Source organism: Ixodes scapularis, unplaced genomic scaffold (genome assembly GCF_016920785.2).
Source record: "Ixodes scapularis isolate PalLabHiFi unplaced genomic scaffold, ASM1692078v2 PGA_scaffold6__148_contigs__length_123643588, whole genome shotgun sequence".
NCBI classification, from domain to species: Eukaryota; Metazoa; Arthropoda; class Arachnida; order Ixodida; family Ixodidae; genus Ixodes; species Ixodes scapularis.
In genome coordinates this window covers 28696851-28718889 of record NW_024609881.1, presented here as the reverse complement: position 1 = coordinate 28718889, position 22039 = coordinate 28696851, and the positions used below count along the sequence as shown (strand labels likewise).

At 48.2% G+C, this 22039-nt stretch overlaps 2 protein-coding genes across 2 annotated transcripts in view; one reads left to right on the top strand and one right to left on the bottom strand.

The window, feature by feature from the left end:
• Nucleotides 1-15065: 15065 nt before the first annotated feature.
• Nucleotides 15066-17286, bottom strand: LOC115312700. The gene is made up of 2 exons (XM_040209907.1): nucleotides 17257-17286; nucleotides 15066-16049 (listed from the first exon to the last, which is right to left on the bottom strand). The coding sequence occupies exons 1-2, from the start codon at nucleotides 17284-17286 to the stop codon at nucleotides 15066-15068; spliced, it is 1014 nt and encodes a 337-aa protein (XP_040065841.1).
• Nucleotides 17287-18250: 964 nt separating this feature from the next.
• The window catches only part of LOC120839611 (gastrula zinc finger protein XlCGF49.1-like), a 17280-nt gene continuing 13491 nt past the window's right edge, over nucleotides 18251-22039 (top strand). Inside the window, exons 1-2 of the mRNA XM_040209922.2 lie at nucleotides 18251-18300; nucleotides 18393-18448. Coding sequence (XP_040065856.1) covers nucleotides 18406-18448 — 43 coding nt within the window. The 5' untranslated portion in view covers nucleotides 18251-18300; nucleotides 18393-18405. The remainder of the gene's footprint in view (nucleotides 18301-18392; nucleotides 18449-22039) is intronic.

The following is a 22039-nucleotide window of genomic DNA, read 5'->3' as shown; positions in this document are numbered from 1 at the left end:
AAGGGCAACTCCGGTCCATACTTTCGATTTTGGGATTATGACTGTTTTTAGTGCAGTCAGCGTCCCTGAATTGCAAGGTGTAATTTTTTTCTCGTTATTGTGCGTAGTTTTAAAGATATCAACGCCTCAAAGTTTTGTTTGGGGCTCGGCCAACAAAACCGAAACTAGCCGTTCGAGGCCCCGGCAACACTGGAAATCAGCCGCTATGTGAACGTGACATCAGGATCGTTCTCGTTCAACGAGTACGCAGGCCGAACGGCACCTACCTCTGTTGCGCTAGCCGTCTAAAGTAGGAGGTAAGCTGATTTTGTTTTAATTCTGTATACGTGGTAGTTAACCAGCATATGTAGCAATAGTTTGTGTGTATACCCAAAAGCTAGCGACTGGAAAACTCGTGAACCTGTTCGGTGCCGTACTCGGCGGGCACTGCCGTGCGTGCGCTATGCTGTACTCGTCGCTTGTATACCCAAAAGCTAGCGACAGGAAAACGAATTAACTCGTTCGGTGCCGTACTCGGCTGCTGTCGCCGTGTGTGTGGTCTTCCGTACTCATCACTAGGCCTAAATTGTCATCGGGGCTCCGTGGATGGAGCGGCGTTGCTCTGCGCCGTGCTGCCAGTGACGTACAGTACTGGGGGCCCTCTTGCTTTAGTGCTGCGGGTCAGTTATTGGCACGAAGCTTTGAGGCTCTCCGGTGTGGGTTGCGGTGCCCGAACACACGTGTGCTGGGCCGTACACGTCTGCTTTTTCATTTTTTTTCCTCGGGCGTGTAAAAGCCGAAGTCCGAAGTCCACTCGTCGAACAGCGTTCACCCACACCTTCTCCAAATTTCGGTCCGTTGGAAACTTGTGAAAAAGCACCTCCCTGTTGCGCAGCAGGTTGTTTTAGCAGCCTACAGCGCTACAAGTTGTACTCGGCATCTTTCGAGGAACAGCTGGGCAGTGTTGGGCGCACCGAGTTGCTCGCTAAAACGAGTCTTGGAGTCCTCACAAGCAAATAAACAAAAGGCTATACCGAAGCTACACGGGCTACAGATAAAAGCAACGGCTAAACACGCCAATCACAAGCCGAAGTAGCGGTGGTAGCGGATCAAAGAAGCGCACTCCGTGCAACGCCCGAACCGGAGGAAAAAAAAAGGGAACGATACAGACGTCACGGCCCAATGTTGCTTTAGCAATCGGCAACCCGCTGGCCGCCCGCTAAGGAGCAGCGGCTCGCGGCGGGTCACATTTTTATTATCGGCATTAGTTGAGAATGCAGCGTCCCCCGGACATAATATATTGGCTGGGGTCGTATCTTGTGTCACTACAGTGATACCAGTAATTTATTTCAATTTGAGTTCTGGCTGGAGTTGCCCTTTAATGTAAATTTAGGCTGGTTTGACTATGCACCTAGGGAATTGCTTCACATTATTAATGTGACGCAATACAAATGATTAATATTGTGCCCTCTTCTTCGGCCAGTGACGGGCCAGGTGTACGAACGAATCATTAAAACTGTTTGATTTTATGTTGCATCAGATTTACAACTATTGCATTATAATTATTTTTTTCCCAAGAGTTTGAAATTTTAATGTCGAAGTCGGCCAACACTGTTCAAAACTTCACCTTGGTCTAACGTCACCACTATTTTAAGGTTAGCCTAACCAGTCCAACCTCAAGGTTTGAGAAATGCTTGCGACATTCTTAGCAAAAAGGGCTGACTTTGGATTGGGTTAGATTTTAGCAACTGCAAGGGAGCCAAGGTTGCCTCCGCGTAATTACAAAGGGGGTGAGGGTTGGACGAATGCAGTCTTCACCATGTCATAATCTCTTTATGTTTGGCCGACATTAGATGAGAGGATAACCGTCTGGTGAGCTGACTAGTCAACTCGTATTTGTTGACTTTAATTATTAGTTTGAATTAAATTAAATCACGAGTTTAATTTAAATCAGAATAATTTAATTAGACAAATTTATTCCATTGAAATCAGATGAATTGTATTTTTAATAATTGTAGCGAGGGTATAGTGAGTTATAATACTATGTAGATGTATTTTTAAATATATGGAAAACAATATGAAAAAGAAATTACTGTAAATTTAAAGCTCAGTCTAATTAGCAACCTTTTATTCTTGTAAGCCTCACCATGCTACATAAAAAGCTTTCTTTACTTTTCTCTTTGCGTTGTGATTTGCTTGTATTAGCACATTACATAGTACTTGACCAGCGAAGTAGAAGGCACAAAGACTGTCTCTGGCTCGTGTTCGGCTGATTCAAATGTGATTATCTCTTACTTGATTATTCTTTATGAACAAATGCCCTCAGCTAATGTAAAATAATAAACGGCAAAAAAAAATTTTAGGGGAATTATTTTTGCTGGAAAGATTTGATCGAAATCGCAATAAAACTCCATTGTTATGTGGTACAACAAGATGGTTATTTGGGCCAGTTGGTTCAAGGCCTTAAAATGTATAAAAGCACCAAAACAACAAGGATGAAGGCGAGGCTGAAACAAACACAAGGCGCATTATTCTTGCCGTTCACTGTTGTATTGATGCTCCTGTTTACTGGTGTTGCATGACGTTAAGATTCTTGCTAGATATAAAGATAAAACAAGCAGAGAACAGCATGAGGATTTCGAAATTCGGGCTGAGGGTAAAGATTGTGAGTGAGGGATCAATCGCCCTTTCAAAATTTTATCAAAAATGCTGCGCGCCGATGTTATGATTAGTGATGGACTAAATCTGCCAAATTCCAGATTCGGCAAACTTCGGCACATGCAAACGTTTGAAGAAAATTTCGGCAAAGATTCGTAAAAAATACGGTAAACGTCTGCACACGCGCGAGAACGCAAAAGGATATACACCGAGCGGTCGAACAGTACATCGTACAGTGCATTCAACGTTACTCATACAGTGTTGGGAAAGTCACCCTTGAAACCTGGACTGCTCGCGTCCACCAAGAGCAAACTAAATACGATAACAGCGCCGCGATTTAGCGACAAGTCAAAACATGAAAGTCGGTTTATATAGCTGCTGCAAAATGTCACTGCGAGACAGCACCACTACCCCCCGCACGACTCAACCTGAGTAGGAGTTAGAGTACCCAAACTACAAGGCTCGATGGCACCAAGATGGCACCTCAGTTTTCTTTTTTTTTGCTTCTGTGGTTGTTGCGAGCAATTATAAAGCTTGTTTTTTTCATAAAAACAAACTGGAAAAGTTTTTTTTGTAGGAACTTTAATTGGAGAGAGTACAGAATGTCGGGCGCACAGTGTTTTCTCAAATCTTCAGCTAACAAGGTTTTGCAGCACAATTAATATTGTTTTCATACAGCCATGTCTCACCGGTGACTTCAGGTAGCACGTCACGACCTGGGCGTGTCCTAACTTCGGTGGCAATTCGCAGCACGTGTGCATGGCAGACTGGGTTTGGCATCCCTGAAACCCTTCCACCGTATATGTTTCAGTGCCAAAATGGCCGATTAAAGCCTAATTACAACAGTCCAAGCAGACGCCTTCGAATGCGGTGCTCCCGAGTGGCCACTGCAGGAGAACCGGCAGCATTGCGATCCCTATGCGGAGGGCAAGTTCGTCTGCTTCTTGCGCAGGGGGTAGCGGTGACGTCAGAATGCCGAGCCCTGATTGGCTGATCGCGACTCCCTATTTGAGCGTCGTCTGCTCCTTTGCAACGTCGTCTGCGTCTGTCTTACCTTTCTTGCGACTTTTGGAAGTGCAGAGGCCAGATTCACGAAACGATCGTACGCCAAAAATGTGCGTAAGACCAAACTTAAAAGCAAATTCGTATTCACGAAACGAAATTTTCGTAAGTTTTGCGCAGGTTACGACGAAATCCTACGGACAGCTCCGAAGCTGTCTTACGCACTTCTTACGATCAAATCAGCATGGCCGACAGCGTTGCGGTCGCGACGACCCATGGACGTTTATTTTTCTACGTGCGCTTCTCACACGTCCCGACTTCAAGCAGCAAGAAAAAAAGTAAAATGTACTTGAAACAAACCACGACGAACAAGAACGCTGGATCCACAAACACCCGGGAAAAGCTCCAACGGCCACGATTCCACCGAATGCGACCAAGCGAGTTTAGCAGGTAGGCTTAGCAGGCACTCAGCGACTCGGCGACCGTCTGCCCACGACCGGCTGGCGTGCTGAATGGAATATGCCCGCGCGACCCTTGTGAACACTTCCCGTATTATACTTTGATCGCTGACCTCAATTTTAGATTAAGAGGTCAATTTCTTCCTCTTGTTATCTCCTTGTTTCCCGAAGTAACGGTGACTCTCGCCGGTGAAAAAGCGGTGAATCTCCGACAGACGCAGGAGCGGTAAAGCAGCCATCGCATTGACTAGCAGACGTAAAGCGGACGACGTTAACTGCGCCAACCCGCCGACGCCGTTAAAGAGTGAGGGGTCTCGCCGCACACGAAAGGAGGAAAAAAGTATTTGGGAGGGAACTTGCAGACACTGACCACCCTGACTCTCGGTTCTTAGCAAACAAATCTCGGCGCCTCTGGACACCTCGCCAGTGAGTCCTTTGACTTCCCTCCTTGATGCGCGTCTGCTAGTTAGATAAAAACAACGTACCGCTTGAGTTATTTCGTCTGCCCTCTCTGAAAGGCGAAGTCGAGCTCGCTCGTAAAGACCTGCACTTCCGAAAGTTGCAGGAAAGGTAAGACAGACGCAGACGACGTTGCGAGCAGACGACGTTGCAAAGGAGCAGACGACGCTCAGATAGGAGGTCGCAATCAGCCAATCGGAGCTCGGCGTTCTGACGTCACCGCCACTTCCTTTCTCATTCGCAGAAGACAGAAATGAGCCCACTTGCGAGGCGTATTAGCTTGGTTCTCGAGTACGGATCGGTGCCACTTTTTCGGAGCAGGCTCCATGGCAGTTTCCCAACTGAGTTGTTCTAGTAATGTTGTGTGTTGTACTACCAGTGGTTACGGCAAGGTGCGGAGTAGGCAACATGATAACTGTGTGTCAGCCTTTTTGAGTATGGCTCTCTTCAATATGTTCTGCCTCATGAACAGAAGATTGACCAGGAATTTACGCAGACCACTGTGCAAGTGACAAATGTGGATGACAGGATTTTCATTTCATCTCTCCAGTGATGCAACGAGGTAGTTGGAACATTGACTGACAAGTACTTTAAAGCCCTCCTCGCAATTATAGCAGTCGTTTGCGGCTCACAAGGAGTTTGTGCCGAAACAAAATAATATTGCTTTTTATTAGCATTATTCAGCGGTTTTTATCTGCATAAAGCTAAACACGAAACTATCATGCTCGACGTTGCACATCCGACATTCCTAACTTTTCTCATCTTCCCAGCTTCGCATGGAAATCCCGAGCCAAACCCAATGAGCGCGAGTGTGTAAGTAGCACCAATGAGCAAAATTGTCGCCTCGCTCATTGGCGCTATTAAAATGCTGCAGAAAAGCCGCACCACGCGGGAAGAAACACAAAAATTTCAGAGGAGAAGCCAATTTTGGGGCAACACATAGTTAGCACCAATGTGCACTGTGATATCATTGGTATCGATGCACAGATTTCACATTGCTCATTACGACCACTGGTGTCATGTGGCAGAGCCATATCAAGAGAGATATTTGCAAACCGTGTATTAAATTAAGAGAAGTGAACTCTCTGACATATGCGCAACATTGATTTCCTACCATTCCAAAACTAGGTGCAGAAAAAAATGAATAAATAAATAAAACGCGGAAATTACCTATATTACAAATTGTAAAAGTGATAGACCAGAAATTGTTGGCGAATACCTCCAAGCCGGTTTCTTTTATACTACCTGTCTAAATTGCTTGAGCCATCCACACTGGCAGTCTTTAAAATTGCAGTTGGAACACTATTTTATTTTATCAGCCATAGTTTAGTTGAATTCTCTCTTGAAGCTACTAATGGTTGGCCAATGCTTGGAAGCACTGGTCTGCCGGACGTCCAAGGATCTAAGTCCAGTGAACTCCCAACACTTCGCCATTCCATGCTGTTGGCCTTTTGGCCAAGTTGATGATTCGGCTTTGTGTTCTGTCTGGCGTACGCACCAAAATGAAACTCGCTTAAAATTGCAAGAACTCGGACATGCCGCGTTTTATTGAGACAAAAGAATAAACAAATAAACCTTTATTATGTTTTCAAATTTTCGTAAAAACGATACCTGCACGTTTTTTTTCTTGCTTTTTTTTCGGGTATTTTTAATGTGCGGGGTCTCACGTTTTACGACAATCAAAAACAAAAAGTCTGGGGGTGTGCGAATATTCGTTATTTTCGAATAACGAATCGAATATTACCCTATCCGATTCGTTATTTGAATCGAATAATATTTCTCAAGAGTTTCGAATATTTTTCGAATAAGTTCCGAATAGTCGTTACGGTGTCGCGCCCCGAGATTTCCTTCACAGGCGTCCCACAACGCGCCGGCACACCTGCAATATGTGCCCGCAAGATGGCAATACGTACCCTCTTCTCCTAGACAATGATTGTCATCATCGGCGGCAGCCGTCCCTCTCCGTACGAACGTTGCTGTTGCCTCCATTAGGAACCACTGTGTTAAGTATAACCCGCATGTAAGCGATTTGCCGAGAGACGAGACAGGCGACGTCGACCATCAGTCGTGCGATGAGGCAAGCCGCATGAAAGTGGCGTGAGCAAGTGACCAAGGCGATGAGGACGTTTTCTAGAAATCCAAACACTGAGCGACGCGACGAGCGACAGTGAGAAATCTCTGTCGCTCGCTGCTGACCCTCGTCGTCGCTGTCGCTCGTCTTGTCGCTCGCTAAATCGCTTACATGCGGTTCAGCATTTAGGAACAACTTTCGCACGAGATTGCTCGTACACTCTTTCGGAAAGCGTGTGTTGGAGACGTTCCACAACTGGTTGCAACGGTACCGCCGTTCTGTGTAAGCGAAGTAGAAGTGGTAGAAGCAGGAAGTTGTGCGAAGAGAAAGCGCACTAGAGTGGGGAAGTTTTTCGGCCGCTCCCATGCAATCAATTAAATAAGCCACAAGAGCTGCTTGTGTCGAGTCTTTCCCAACACTTTCCATGGTTTTTCCACTTGTTCAGTGTGTGAAGATGTTGCTTTTTGAGGCCGCAAGTAGATCAAGACAATGCGTTTTCCCAGAGTCTTCTCAGATCAGTGAAAATAAGGTTCCTGGACGTAAGCGCAAAGGCACATCACGCCCTTACACATTCCTTGATCCTCAATTCAAGGAGATCTGCTACAAAAAGGAATAAAAAGATAATGTCGAGTTCCTATCATAGACAATGCTTCAGAATCTACCAGGCTCAAGCGAGCTGCGATTTTATGTTCAGCATTCGCGTGAACCGTGATATTATATTTAGCATTCTAATATTTTATTAGCTTTTGTCTTTATTTAAAGGAGCTGTGCAACAATTTTTGTACTGTGCACAAATACCGCTTAAAACGAATACCTAACGTTAATGACCTATGAAACACGCGTTCGTTTTTCACCCCACGCAATAAAAGTCCCAGAAAAAAATTAAAGAAAAACGAGCAGCGTTAACCCCCTCAACTCGCAGCCAGAACAAGCGGCCACGTGATCTGGAGCCGATTATATGCCGCCAGTGTTGATCATAGCCACGCGCTGGGGTTGGCAAAGCGCAGGACACGCGCTGAGTTCCAGACATTGTTATGGCTCGGCTGTTGTCGTCGTTGCAGCGATTGGACACGGTCACAACCCGAATGCTTCTCGAGCTAGCAATTGTCACGAGCCCAAGTCGAGTGCCCACGCAATGCTCGGGTCCAATCTATGAACCGCATTTAAATATCGTCACTTGGGTGTACTGCGATCCCCGAGTTACGTCATCAAATTTTGCAAAGGAGAGATTGAATGAAAATGATCGCTTTTGTCCTTGAAATTACACCGCAACAAAGGAGTTTCTTGGCCAATTGCGTTGCGTGTGAGTATCCTTGAGTCGCAGGTGTGCCAGTAAGCTCGTGTAGAGAGAAAAACATTCCAATTGAATATCGTTGCACAGCTCCTTTAAATATATATAGTTGAACTCTAGTTATTATTGTCTAGCTGCGATTTTACAATAATTTTAAGAAACATTTTGGAACAATAAAAGTCAATTTATAATCTCTTTGCTCTACTTTAACCTGTCTACTTACTATTCGAAAATTATTTGATTCGTATTCGTAATCGATTCGGTCCCACAATTATTCGATTCGTATTCGATTCGGTTTCAAAAATCACTATTCGCACACCCCTAAAAAAATCCCATGAAAAAGTTCGCCAAAAATTTTCTGCACATCGAACACCCGGTAAGTGAGCCCGATGAGGGCGCCAGGGCACGACCTATCGCGGATCGAACATCGAGGTCATTGGAGCACCACCCGAAAAGAACCGAGACTTCGGATGCCGTGGCTTCGAGCCCCGGACCCTGTGCTCGGACACACAGTCCACAGTGCTCGGATCCTCGGAGTCGGACGTCTCGGATACCTACCACCAGTCATGGGCACGTTACCAGTAAAAAGTAACAGTGTTACAGTTACAGTTACCTAGGGGGACAAAGTAACTCTGTTACAGTTACAGTTACCGGTTTCAAAAAGTAACGTGTTACAGTTAGTTACTGCAAAAATAGTAACGCCGTTACTTTCTCGTTGCAGTACAAAAATTGGACACAAGGAATCGCAAACCAAAACAGTATTATTTTATTTGTTACACTATAGTGAGAAGAAAAGTAAACTGAGAAATTAGAAAAATTTAAACCCGAAGGGTGTTTCTTTTTTGCGTGATTGGCGTTTCAGCATTTTGATGTGCATAATTTATTTGCAATAATTGTTATAACTTAGTATCAACCGTTTTTTTCAAAAATGTCGTCGGCCCGCGTCAATGAACGTTTTGGTTTAGTTTTCACTCCGAAATGAATGAGGACAGAGATGGTCACATAATCCCCTTATGGGCAGGCCTGAACATAACAGGTCGAACAGCTTCGAAAATATAAAAGGGGAAAGGAGACAATTAGCTTCTGGTGCTTTACGAGTGTACGGAAACGCCAAGTGTGGAAGTCGTGTTCACTCGAACGGCTCCGAAGAGAATGAAAAAGTTAAATAAGCGCCGGCTTTCTGCACAATATGGGGACGGTTTCCTTGAAAACTAATAGGAATGAGGAAACGGCAAACGGCTGGGTGTAAAAACAACAGCAAGGACATATCCCAGACGGAATACTCGGAGGCATCGCACGACCACCGACACCCGCAGATGGTCCTCACGAGAGAACAGTGAGCCAAAGTCGGTGAAACAGACATTGTTTGCCCCGCCCCTACCACCGCGGGCGCCGCTTCCTTTACCTCCCGGTTTCGTGCTGACTCGTCCGTTGTACTTTCTAGGTCGTGGGCTAAACCAGGCAATTTTTGGTTTGTTTAGTGCGTGGCCACGCTTCTTTTTCTTTTTTTTCTCAGCGAAGAGTTTGGCGAAAAATACTTCAAGATGGCAATTTCTCTATGTCCGCGACAGTGGGTTATAATTTATAGGCCTCCTGCGCTGAAGCTTTGAACAAACTGTAGCGCCCTCATTTTGGGTAGTACAAGCTCACCTGATTGAGCCTCGCACTACTTATGGCACGTTGGTTGAGCTTTTTTAATTCTGTGTGGCGCTGAAGAACGAAAAAACACCTTTGGACGCCAAAAATGGGCCTGACTCAACGTTGCAAGACAATCGAAAGTGCCAAATTCATGACACCACCGCTAGGGCACGCGTCTCTTATCTCTGGGTGGTGACGTCAGAACACCTGTGTCACGACGCTTTTATTTTGTTTTCATTTTTATGTCTACTTTGGAACGCGTGAAACGGCAACTCTTGGCTCGCTCTCAGCGTCTTAGCTTTGACGGCGTTCGAGTTTTGTTGTTTCTTCGTATTTACATCGCGATTTCTCGCTCCGCATCAGAGCAGGCACGCTTCTGCATGCGTGACAGTTTGAGACACTAAAGTTTGTACTACCCAAAACAAGTCCTAACAAATCTCTTTTCGCAGCACCCCCTGGGCAACGCAGGAGGCCTATATAGTAAAAAAAAAGTAACTGTAACGGCCTAAACAGTTACAGTTTCCCGATAAAAAGTAACAGTACTACAGGTACAAGTTACCAGTATTAAAGAGTAACGCGTTACAGGTAAAAGTTACCGAAAAAAAGTAACTATAGTCGGTTACAAGTCAAGAAGGTAGGAGGAGCTCCTCCCACAAGCGTGATGCGCCCGTTTCAAATCTCCGCAGTCGAAAGAAGAGTTCACTGGAAACGCTCCTTGTTCCGCTTCAATGGATTCCCACTTGTCTCCGATCCCACTTTTTAAGAAAGCGACCTTTGTATTCATCGGAGAGGGAACCGAGCCCCTGACAGCAGCCTTTGTATCCATCGGGGGGGGGGGGGGGGGAAGCTAATCCCCGAAAGTCGTATTTGTTTCCGTCGGTGGGGGAGAACTCTAATCTCCCTCTCGTGGCTTCCACAATGGCAATGCTAAGTCAAAGCCGAAAGATGAAGCAAATATGTACAAAAAGGCAAGACCCTCCTCGCGCGTTGGCCGCGACGTCACGAAAACGGTTTGACGCTATTGGATGCGGAGGTGGCGGAGGGATATCTGATTCCCTTTGAGGGGCATTTGCCGCTACCTTCTTAACCTGCAACTGACTATAGTTACCGGTAACGCGTTACTATACTCTTTTTCACCTCAACTTGTGCACCGGCGAATTCTCCTCAAAGAGAATTGTATCAGTGCGCCAACCAACCAGAGTGCCGGGTGTCCTCACCCGCACTCCCACTGGGAGGAGTCAGAGTGCATGTTGACAGTTGATTCAGCCAGCGGGTTGCAAGCAGGTTTGTGGCGTGCGTATTCGTAGCGGTCGCTCAGGTCGCTCGCGAAAGAGCGGGAGTCTGTGCTATCAAACCGCACTGGCCGGCATCTCAACAGTTGCAAGGAAATGTGATGCATAGAAAACATGATTTGCAGCTATCGTCGCGCTTCGTCGCCATCGCTTTCAATCGGGCATGCGGACCGCGTTTGCAACTTCGCTGCCGCGCAACATTCGCGCTTTTTATGTTGCCTGGTATGTGACATGCCCTTACGTTACGGTCGCGGTTTTGTTGAAAAAGTTTATATTGTTTGCTTCTTGAACTGGTAGCTTGCGATTTCAGTCTCTCCAGCGTCAAATACCACGCCCGCGAACGGCTCTCTGCTGCACCGCGATAGGCATGCGAGATGTCCGACAGCATTTGGAAATGACTGGTAAAGTGCCAGATTGCTGCAACAGGCGGATTACTCAGCAGATTCTCAAAATAGTGTAAAACGTGTTTTCTGCAGCTGAAGTCGACTGCATCAAAGCCGGGAATGTGGAGTGGTGAGAATTGTGGTCTAATATGAGCAGTTATACAATACTGTTGGTCTAATATGAGCAGTTATAGTAATATAATCAGTCAACAAGAAAACTGCAAGTATATCTACAAGGTTTATTGTTGGTAACAAGGAGCATACCACATTCATAGTAGCTCTGGTTCATGTTCTGTGTTCATTGCAGGCCACTGTCCACAGCTCCTCTAGCCCCTGCTTTTTTGCTGCGATGACATGTAGCATTCGAAGTCGAAAAATTGTATGATCAAATGGTGGATATAGACAGCATTGGTTGTTCTCTTTCCCCCCTCCCCCATGGTAAAACCCCCTAAAACGAACAATTTCGGTATTGTACTGTACTGCCCAAAACAGTTTCCTGTTACAATGCTTGCATTGTTTGTTCCCAGTTCTCTTACCTTCGAGAAAACAGATGCAGCTGTACTACATCTGGGCACTATAACTGACCGCCCCACATCCACTTATTTTAGTACGGAACTATGTCACTTCATTGCAGGTCTAATCCTTTGAATCACTATAAAATATTTCTGGGACAGCACCAGCATGCATTTGTGTATAGCGAATGTACTTGTGGCAGCTTTTGTTTGCAGTGCCACAGCCCTGCATCTTTGCGACTCATAACCTTCTTGAAGTTCGTATTTTGTACATCCCTAGGATGAACACAGGACAAACACTAAAAGGCCCTTTCGTGTTTGTCCTGTGTCCTAGGTTTACAATGTGATGTAAGCTCATGAGCCAAAAACTGGTAACACAAGCAAATTCTGTAGACCTGCACTGTTCAATTAGACCTCGGGCACTTCCTGTGTACTCTGCATTCAACGAACTGCATTTCTGGCGTCTTTGGGGCCAGGGGTGTTCTAAAATTGAATTCTGCTGTGCAAGTCTATTCTGTAACCTTTGCTGTACCCTTATTATGCTGTTATATTGTGTACGACAAGTGTGTATGATGTTTGTGATTGGGAGGGGGAGGGGGGGGCGGCGCCTCGTGAGGCAATTCTGTTTGCCTTTTGTGTCAGCTCTTGGGCAACGACTGTTTGTATGTTGTTGCCTAAATAAAGATTCAATCTAAGAGGAACTAGCAGATGCGTGCACACAAGCCGGTGTAAGCTGAAGACATGCTAAATCCCGCAATATTAGCCTGGGAGACGAGAAGGGAATGGAACGACGTCTTGAACATGGCTCGGTGTTTAATATTTCTGTGCAACATAATGGAGCCGACTCGTCGTGTTGCTGCAACAGTTCTCGAAGTGGCAGGGCTTCAATCAAGATGACGAGAGTTAGTCCACACAGGCAGGCCGCCTTGTTTTCAGAGAACGCTTCACGTAGGCTTCCGAAGCCGCCTCGTCGTGTTGCTGCAGCCGTTCTCGGAGAAGCAGGGTTGCATACCAGATGTCGAGAGTCAGCCCACACAGGCAGGCCGCCTTGCTTTCAGAGAAGGCTTCACGTAGGCTTCCGAAGCCGCCTCGTCGTGTTGCTGCAGCCGTTCTCGGAGAGGCAGGGTTGCATACCAGATGTCGAGAGTCAGCCCACACAGGCAGGCCGCCTTGCTTTCAGAGAAGGCTTCACGTAGGCTTCCGAAGCCGCCTCGTCGTGTTGCTGCAGCCGCTCTCGGAGAGGCAGGGTTGCATACCAGATGTCGAGAGTCAGCCCACACAGACAGGCCGCCTTGCTTTCAGAGAAGGCTTCACATAGGCTTCCGAAGCCGCCTCGTCGTGTTGCTGCAGCCGTTCTCGGAGAAGCAGGGTTGCATACCAGATGTCGAGAGTCAGCCCACACAGGCAGGCCGCCTTGCTTTCAGAGAAGGCTTCACGTAGGCTTCCGAAGCCGCCTCGTCGTGTTGCTGCAGCCGTTCTCGGAGAGGCAGGGTTGCATACCAGATGTCGAGAGTCAGCCCACACAGGCAGGCCGCCTTGCTTTCAGAGAAGGCTTCACGTAGGCTTCCGAAGCCGCCTCGTCGTGTTGCTGCAGCCGCTCTCGGAGAGGCAGGGTTGCATACCAGATGTCGAGAGTCAGCCCACACAGACAGGCCGCCTTGCTTTCAGAGAAGGCTTCACATAGGCTTCCGAAGCAGCCTCGTCGTGTTGCTGCAGCCGTTCTCGGAGAGGCAGGGTTGCATACCAGATGTCGAGAGTCAGCCCACACAGGCAGGCCGCCTTGCTTTCAGAGAAGGTTTCACGTAGGCTTCCAAAGCCGCCTCGTCGTGTTGCTGCAGCCGCTCTCGGAGAGGCAGGGTTGCATACCAGATGTCGAGAGTCAGCCCACACAGGCAGGCCGCCTTGCTTTCAGAGAAGGCTTCACGTAGGCTTCCGAAGCTGCCTCGTCGTGTTGCTGCAGCCGCTCTCGGAGAGGCAGGGTTGCATACCAGATGTCGAGAGTCAGCCCACACAGGCAGGCCGCCTTGCTTTCAGAGAACTCTTCAGGTGGGCCTCCGAAGCCGCCTCGTCGTGTTGCTGCAGCAGTTCTCGGAGAGGCAGGGTTGCATACCAGATGTCGAGAGTCAGCCAACACAGGCAGGCCGCCTTGTTTTCGGAGAACTCTTCAAGTGGGCCTCCGAAGCCGCCTCGTCGTGTTGCTGCAGCCGCTCTCGGAGAGGCAGGGTTGCATACCAGATGTCGAGAGTCAGCCCACACAGGCAGGCCGCCTTGCTTTCAGAGAAGGCTTCACGTAGGCTTCCGAAGCCGCCTCGTCGTGTTGCTGCAGCCGCTCTCGGAGAGGCAGGGTTGCATACCAGATGTCGAGAGTCAGCCAACACAGGCAGGCCGCCTTGTTTTCAGAGAACGCTTCAAGTGGGCCTCCGAAGCCGCCTCGTCGTGTTGCTGCAGCAGTTCTCGGAGAGGCAGGGTTGCATACCAGGTGTCGAGAGTCAGCCCACACAGGCAGGCCGCCTTGCTTTCAGAGAAGGCTTCACGTAGGCTTCCGAAACCGCCTCGTCGTGTTGCTGCAGCCGCTCTCGGAGAGGCAGGGTTGCATACCAGATGTCGAGAGTCAGCCCACACAGGCAGGCCGCCTTGCTTTCAGAGAACTCTTCAGGTGGGCCTCCGAAGCCGCCTCGTCGTGTTGCTGCAGCAGTTCTCGGAGAGGCAGGGTTGCATACCAGATGTCGAGAGTCAGCCAACACAGGCAGGCCGCCTTGTTTTCGGAGAACTCTTCAAGTGGGCCTCCGAAGCCGCCTTGTCGTGTTGCTGCAGCAGTTCTCGGAGAGGCAGGGTTGCATACCAGATGTTGAGAGTCAGCCCACACAGGCAGGCCGCCTTGCTTTCAGAGAACTCTTCAAGTGGGCCTCCGAAGCCGCCTCGTCGTGTTGCTGCAGCCGTTCTCGGAGAGGCAGGGTTGCATACCAGATGTCGAGAGTCAGCCAACACAGGCAGGCCGCCTTGTTTTCGGAGAACTCTTCAAGTGGGCCTCCGAAGCCACCTCGTCGTGTTGCTGCAGCAGTTCTCGGAGAGGCAGGGTTGCATACCAGATGTCGAGTGTCAGCCCATACAGGCAGGCCGCCTTGTTTTCAGAGAACGCTTCAAGTGGGCTTCCGAAGCCGCCTCGTCGTGTTGCTGCAGCCGTTTTCGGAGAGGCAGGGTTGCATACCAGATCTCGGGAGTCAGCCCACACAGGCAGGCCGCCTTATATGCAGAGAAGGCTTCACGTGGGCCTCCAGCAGTTCCCGGAGAGCACAATGGAAGAAATACTTTGCCACACTGCTTACATATTAAGTGGCTCCACACCTGGAATGTGTGGCTGGCCTGATCCAGAGACAACTTCATCGCAGCTTTCATCTTCATAGGAGTCGTCGCTGACATCTCCGGCATTGATTTCGATGATGATTGGTGCAACCTCTCTGTCCGACAGGCTGTCATTCTCCCAGAACTGCTTTTCCATCTTCTTAACATGCTGTATAGCAGCGGTCCAGTTGTCTTTCGTGACATTCTTGATTGCCTGCTCTAGAAGCACCTTCACATCTTTTAGTTTGAAAGACGAGTTGCTTCGTGCAACCTCATTCTTCACTTGCCCCCAGATAAGCTCAATGGGATTCAGCTCACAATGATAAGGGGGCAGCCTAAGAACCGTGCACCCAACAGTTTCAGCACGTGTGTCCACTCGGTAGCTGAGGAACTTGTGTCGCACTTGGGAGACTAAAGAAATTAGTTCCACCTTGAGCATGTCTTTGTCCCAGTCAATTCCCTTTGAGCTTAGCCATTCTTGGATGACACTCTTGGTTGAAGATTTCGTGGGGACACACTCCACGCGTCTTGAGTGGTAGGAAGCGTTATCCATTACAATAACGCTTCCTGGCTCTACCTTGGTCAGGAACAAGTCAAACCAATGTTCAAACCTGTTGCCATCCATCTCGTCGTGGTAATCGCCCGACTTCACTCCATGAAAAATGTCGAGGCAACCTTCCACAAAGCCTTGGTCACCCCCAACGTGAGTGACAATCAGTCTGCTGCCTTTGCCAGATGGATTTTTGAGACCGGTGCTGAGGCCGCGATTTCCTGCGTCTCTGGCAGAACGCACCGTCGTGTCGACCCAGATCTTGTTGATGGTGTGTCCGGCGTTGACCCACGTTTCGTCGAGATAATAGATCGCCTTACCCTCTGCTCGAAACTTCAGGATTGAGCGGAGGTACTTCGCACGCCACACAAGGATGTCGTCCTTCTCAATGAGAAGGGAGTTGCGACTCCTCTTCTGCAGCTCGAACCCAATGTCATGCAAAAGACGGTACACAGTCGATGGACTCGGTTCCACGGCGACCTCATCATCCTTCAGCGCTTCAATGAGGGCTTCGCGTATCTTCGTGACGGTCGGGGTTTCGTTCCTTCGAAAGAAGCCGTGCACGCAGGACCGCAACGCAGACAGCACAAAAGAGTCGTACTGGACCAGGCGACGACGGGTGCCAACCGACTTTGGGCGCTTACCAGTTGGAGTTCGAAGGAGCCCGGAATTCGTGATGGCTTCTTTCTTTATGGCAACAACTGTCCGTGCTCCGACGCCAGTATACTCAGACGTCAGCTGGTATAAGTCGTTCCTCAACCTGTCCGGGTATTGTTCTCGCAGCTTGGCGTACACGGAAAGAACCATCTGCTTGCAATCGCTCGAGAGCTTGCGTCCTTGCCGATGCTTCTTCCACAAATTTATAGGTGTCGTGGCGGCTGGCTTACGTCTCGACGGCGGTGGAGATGGAGCCATGGACACTACCTCAACGATATCCACAAAGGAAATACGCTGAATAATAAAACAGAACGATAAAGTTGTAAAAAATATCTGAACACGCAGAAGAAGAACGCAATCGGGCCGAGCGCGTCGAGCATTCGATTCCCCGACTACAACAACAACATGACGTCACCGAGTTAACCGGACGCGTTCGTAAATTCAACAGAAGTAAAGAAATAGACACTCAGGCTGCAAGTCTTGCGCCGTTTAAGTGGACAGTTTGACGGTACAATTGTTTTATTTGAGAGAAGATGTTAGCCAAGTCGGGAGTGCTGTATTTATTAAGAAAGCAATTCTGTTTGTGAACGACTCACTCTTCCGTGAACAAACGAACGCAGTCAGTAGGGCCTCAGTCACCACGCAGCGACTGCGTGCGATTCGTATTTTAAAAAGAATCACACCAATAAATTTGGACATATGAAAAATTATAGCTCAAAACGTGCTACATAATAAGCCCTATTTAAGATGATTGGATTATCACGATTACGACGCTCGTATAGAACTTTTTCTTTGTAGACACTTTTTTGTTTATATTTGATTCAAAAATGGCGGAGGAGCGCTTCGTGGTGGTGCGACGGTGACTGGCCAATGCGCGGCCTGTAGAGGTGGAGCCTCCGGTGCACAAGTTGGGGTGAAAAAGAGTATAGTAACTAGTTACTGCCCAAGACTGCCTACCACCTACCACCATCCGGACCGCAGTGATCCGCACCATCGTCGTACCGCACTGCATACCGTTATCCGCACAAAGAAATAATCCTGGGAAGAGTGATAATTATATAATACTCATGTGTTATGTAACAGTATATGGCATAATCAGAAACATTCATCACGTTAATCTTATCTGAATTTCACAAGTGTGTGTGGTCTATTTGAATTATTTTATTTTTATACGTGTCCGTTGGCCGGATTGCATCCATTGTATCAGTGCGCCAGACTTTCCGTTCGCGGGCACGCCAGAACAAGGAGACGGTAGGCTCTTTAAATCGACCGGAAAATTCGGTTTCTTAACCTATCGCGCTACGACTTTGTGCAGCGTTGCCCACAGATGGTGCATTTTTTTCGTAAAATTTGCAAAGAGCGAACTTACCTGAGGAAAAAGTAAAGAAAGAAAAAGGCTTAGCTCCTATGGAAACGCAGCGACGCCACCGGTCTGCAATCAACACGGCGCCGTTTCGCACGGTAGACAAGAGATGGCGCAAGCGGTCGCGACGCCAACTGCTGCCAACGAACGAGCAGACGACGCCGAGAACCGGCGTTTTTAGCAGACAAGGAACTGCAGTTGCTTGTTGTTACCGCGCCTGTTTTTGTTTCTGCAACTGTCGCCGTTTGCGGAACGCGCGCCGCTTTTGATTCGAAAAGATCGTCTGCTAAAAACGCTGGCTCTCGGCGCCGTATGCTCATTCGTTGGCGGCGTTCCTTGCGCCATCTCTTGTCTACCGTGCAAAACGGCGCCGTGTTGATTGCAGACCGGTGGCGTCGCTGCGTTTCCATAGGAGCTAAGCCTTTTTCTTTCTTTACTTTTTCCTCAGGTAAGTTCGCTCTTTGCAAATTTTACAAAAAAAAAATGCACCATCTGTGGGCGACGCTGCACAAAGTCGTAGCGCGATAGGTTAAGAAACCGAATTTTCCGGTCGATTTAAAGAGCCTACCGTCTCCTTGTTTCACCCGGTAGTGGTTGTGTAGCGGCGGCAGTTTTGTTTCTTTTCGGAGTCAAACGGCCTGTCAGGTGTTGTTCTTTCGCTGCTTCTGTCTAAAATAAGCCGCACCGTGAGCCCGCTACAGTGACAGTTCATTGAAACCTACACATCGAAAGCGCAGATATTGGACGCCGATGGAGATCGGAGGTGAAGACGGCACATGCTTTCCTCTGTCGTGTATGTGGCAAGTACCTGAACTATATTTTTGATTTATTCTGATCACTTCAGGAAGCCCCATTGCCTAACAAATTCCATATAAAGAGAGAACGAGGAAAGTGATGCTGTAATGTGCAAACTATACTCGAGACAAGGGAGAAACAGTAAACGATCGCACGTTTCGTTCAAAAGCAACCTCTACTGAAATATTTCGAGTGCTGAAACACGAAACGTGCTGTGTTTGGCTCTACGCTTCTGGTAAGAACATACGTGATAAAAACTGACTGGCTATCGTACGAAATTGCAAACTTAAAATAAATTACGTGAAAAAAAAAAAAAAAAAAAATCACGTGGCTATATGCCTTTCTTGAAGCCGTATTTTGTATTTCCGAGGAGCCCATTTCCTATGTTTGTGCTAATATTGGGATGGGTTTGGCATGTTCTCAGTTTCATGCGAGTTAACTCGCAAGTGTTGCATGCTTCCTGCGTTTTCTCCTGTTTTTTTTTTTTATTTATTATTTTTTGCTGGCAGCCTCTTGATTCAAATGCCACAGGCCGTTTGCCGTCAGTAGGAAAATCCCTACCCAATTCCATCTCTTGCCCTTTTATTTTCTACTCGGATGGCACCGTTTTCCTTATTGGAATTCTGAGTTACTGTGAACGACGTAATTTTCGTGGACTCAAAGTTTCGCGAATCGGGACAAAGCTGCAACATTGGAATTATTCAAGGGTTCTAATTTTTGCGGATCCAGACTGACAACAGCCCCTCCCTCCAGCCCCCTGCCCAATTGTCCTTCTGTTCTACGATCCTAGGGATCCACAGTTTCAGTTAGCCAAGGTCTAGGAAGGGAAAGACTGTGGTAGGTTGCGTGACTAATAGTCCAGACTTCACCGCAGTTACCCGCAGCTTCGAGACGTTTACAAAGGCCGGGTTAGTGTTCACGTTGGTTTTCTTCGACGTGAACCTTTCTCGAGTTCACTTTTCGAGGTCACACACTCAGCATGAAACATAAGTTGACTCAAAGTAGGGTTAGGGGCCAAACTAACTTGGCCGCGTTGTGTGGTCGTTGACGCCAGCACGCTCTGTATGAGTGTGGTACATCTTCTTGTGCCCGTCAGTCTGCTGTCCCGCGATGTCATTACTACGTTACTTCGAGCCAGTGGTCGAGAGTGCAGAAGATCATCATACGCCGGGACTGCCTGATCCACAGGTATGCGAGCCACACATGACAAACATCCTTTTGCTTCGGCAAATCAAAGTGTTATTGCCGCTTCTACCACCGTGGACTCTCTAAAGCGGAAATGAGGGCCCTACTCTGCTTACGACGACAAACTTAGATGCAAGATTGGAAAATGAGCTGCAGAAAATGGGACAATTGCTGCAGTAAGGAAGGTTTCCAATGGAAGAGAAAAGCTTCTCAATGAGTGCGCCGTTAAGGGAATGAAGACTACCTCTGTCCAAGACTGCAAGTCCGGTCATCCGGCAGAGCTGGCCAGCTTACCTAGAAGACTTCGAGGTGTCAAGCCTGTGCTTGGAAACTTGGATGATGACATACGGGCATACATTGTGGAGCTCAGAGAAGCGGGCGGGATTGTAAACACCAGGATTTGCATTGCTGTTGCACTGGGCATTGTGCGGACGACCAAGCCTACACTCTTGCCAGAGTTTGGTGAGACTCTCATTCTCAACTGACCCTGGGCAAGATCTTTCCTGCACAGGATTCGTCAAGAAAAAGGCCACGAGGACTCTGAAATTTTCCAAATGATTTTGAGGGTGCCAAAAAGCTCCTGTGTACTATCAACAAAAAAAAAAAAAAAGAAACAAAAAAAAAATATTTTCTATTACTTCGTGCTTAAAGGGCAACTCCGGTCCATACTTTCGATTTTGGGATTATGACTGTTTTTAGTGCAGTCAGCGTCCCTGACTTGCAAGGTGTAATTTTTTTCTCGTTATTGTGCATAGTTTTAAAGATATCGACGCCTGACAGTTTTGTTTGGGGCGCGGCCAACGAAACCGAAACGAGCCGCTCGAGCCCCCGGCAACACTGGAAATCAGCCGCTATGTGAACGTGACGTCACAATCGTTCTCGTTCAACGAGTACGCAGGCCGAGCGCCACCTACCTGTGTTGCGCTAGCCGCCTAAAGATAGGAGGTAAGCTGATTTTGTTTTAATTCTGTATACGTGGTAGTTATCGACCACATGTAGCAAAAGTTAGTGCGTATAACCAAAAGCTAGCGACTGGAAAACCCGTGAACTCGTACGGTGCCGTACTCGGCGGCCACCGCCGTGCGCGCGCTATGCCGTACTCGTTGCTTGTATACCCAAAAGCTAGCGACTGGAAAACAAGTGAACTCGTTCCGTGCCGTACTCGGCGGCTGTCGCCGTGTGTGTGGTCTTCCGTACTCGTCGCTAGGCCTAAATTGTCATCCGGGCTCCGTGGATGGAGCGGCGTTGCTTTACGCCGCGCTGCCAGTGACGTACAGTACTGGGGGCCCTCTCGCTTTCGCGCTGCGAGTCAGTCCCAGACACGAAGGTTTTAGGCTCCGGCGCGGGCCGCGGCGCCCGAACACACGTGTGCTGGGCCGAACACGACTGCTTTTCATTCTTTTTTCCTCGGGTGCGCAAAAGCCGAAGTCCAAAGTCCACTCGTCGAACAGCATTCACCCACACTTTCTCCAATTTCCGGTCCGTCGGACACTTGTGAAAAAGCACCTCCGTGTTGCGCAGAGGGTTGTTTGAGCAGCCCACAGCGCTACAAGTTGCACTCGGCATCTTTCGAGGAACAGCTGGGCAGTCGTGGGCGCACCGAGTTGCTCGCTAAAACAAGTCTTAAAGTCCTCACAAGCAAATAAACAAAAAACTATACAAAAGCTACACGGGCTACAGATAAAAGCAACGGCTAAACACGCCAATCACAAGCCGAAGTAGCGGTTGTAGCGGCTCAAAGAAGCGCACTCCGCGCAACGCCCGCACCGGAGTAAAAAAAGAGAACGATACGGATGTCACGGCCCAATGTTGCTTTAGCGATCGGAAATCCGCTGGATGCCCGCTAAGGAGCGGCGGGTCGCGGCGGGTCGCATTTTTGTTATCGGCATTAGTTGAGAATGCGGCGTCCTACGGACGTAATATTTTGGCCGGAGTCGTATTTTGTGTCCCTACAGCGATACCAGTAATTTATTTCATGTTGAGTTTTGGCCGGAGTTGCCCTTTAACTGGGACCAACAGGTGTCAAGCTGGTTCCGGCCAGCGAGTGGAAGATGGAGGCCCAAGATTCCAAGCAAGTTGGGTGGTTGGCTTGGACAACAAAAGGGAAGTCACCGTTTTGATGACTATGACACTTTCTGGCGACCTCTTGCCTCCTCAAGTAATGTATGCAGGCAAAACAGACAGGTGTCATGCCAGGGTGAAGTTTCCAACTGACTGGGACATGTGGCACAGTGACCCAGTCAGTTTCCAACTGACTGGGATATTTGGCAACGCAATCACAATGCTATGGTTTGTTGACACTGTTCTTCTTCTGTACGTGGAGACGTGCATGAGTCGTGTGGGTGATGGTATTTTTAACGTCTTCACTGCACATTGTACAAAGTCTGCACAAACTAAATGCAAA

What these genes read in the sequence shown, in the direction of transcription:
- LOC115312700 (XM_040209907.1), bottom strand. Translation starts at nt 17,286, where the DNA reads ATGGTGCGGATCACTGCGGTCCGGATGGTG. An exon ending in TCACTGCGGTCCGGATGGTG is followed by an intron (nt 16,050 to 17,256) that starts GTAGGTGGTAGG and finishes TTCGAGCTGCAG; the next exon opens with AAGAGGAGTCGCAACTCCCT.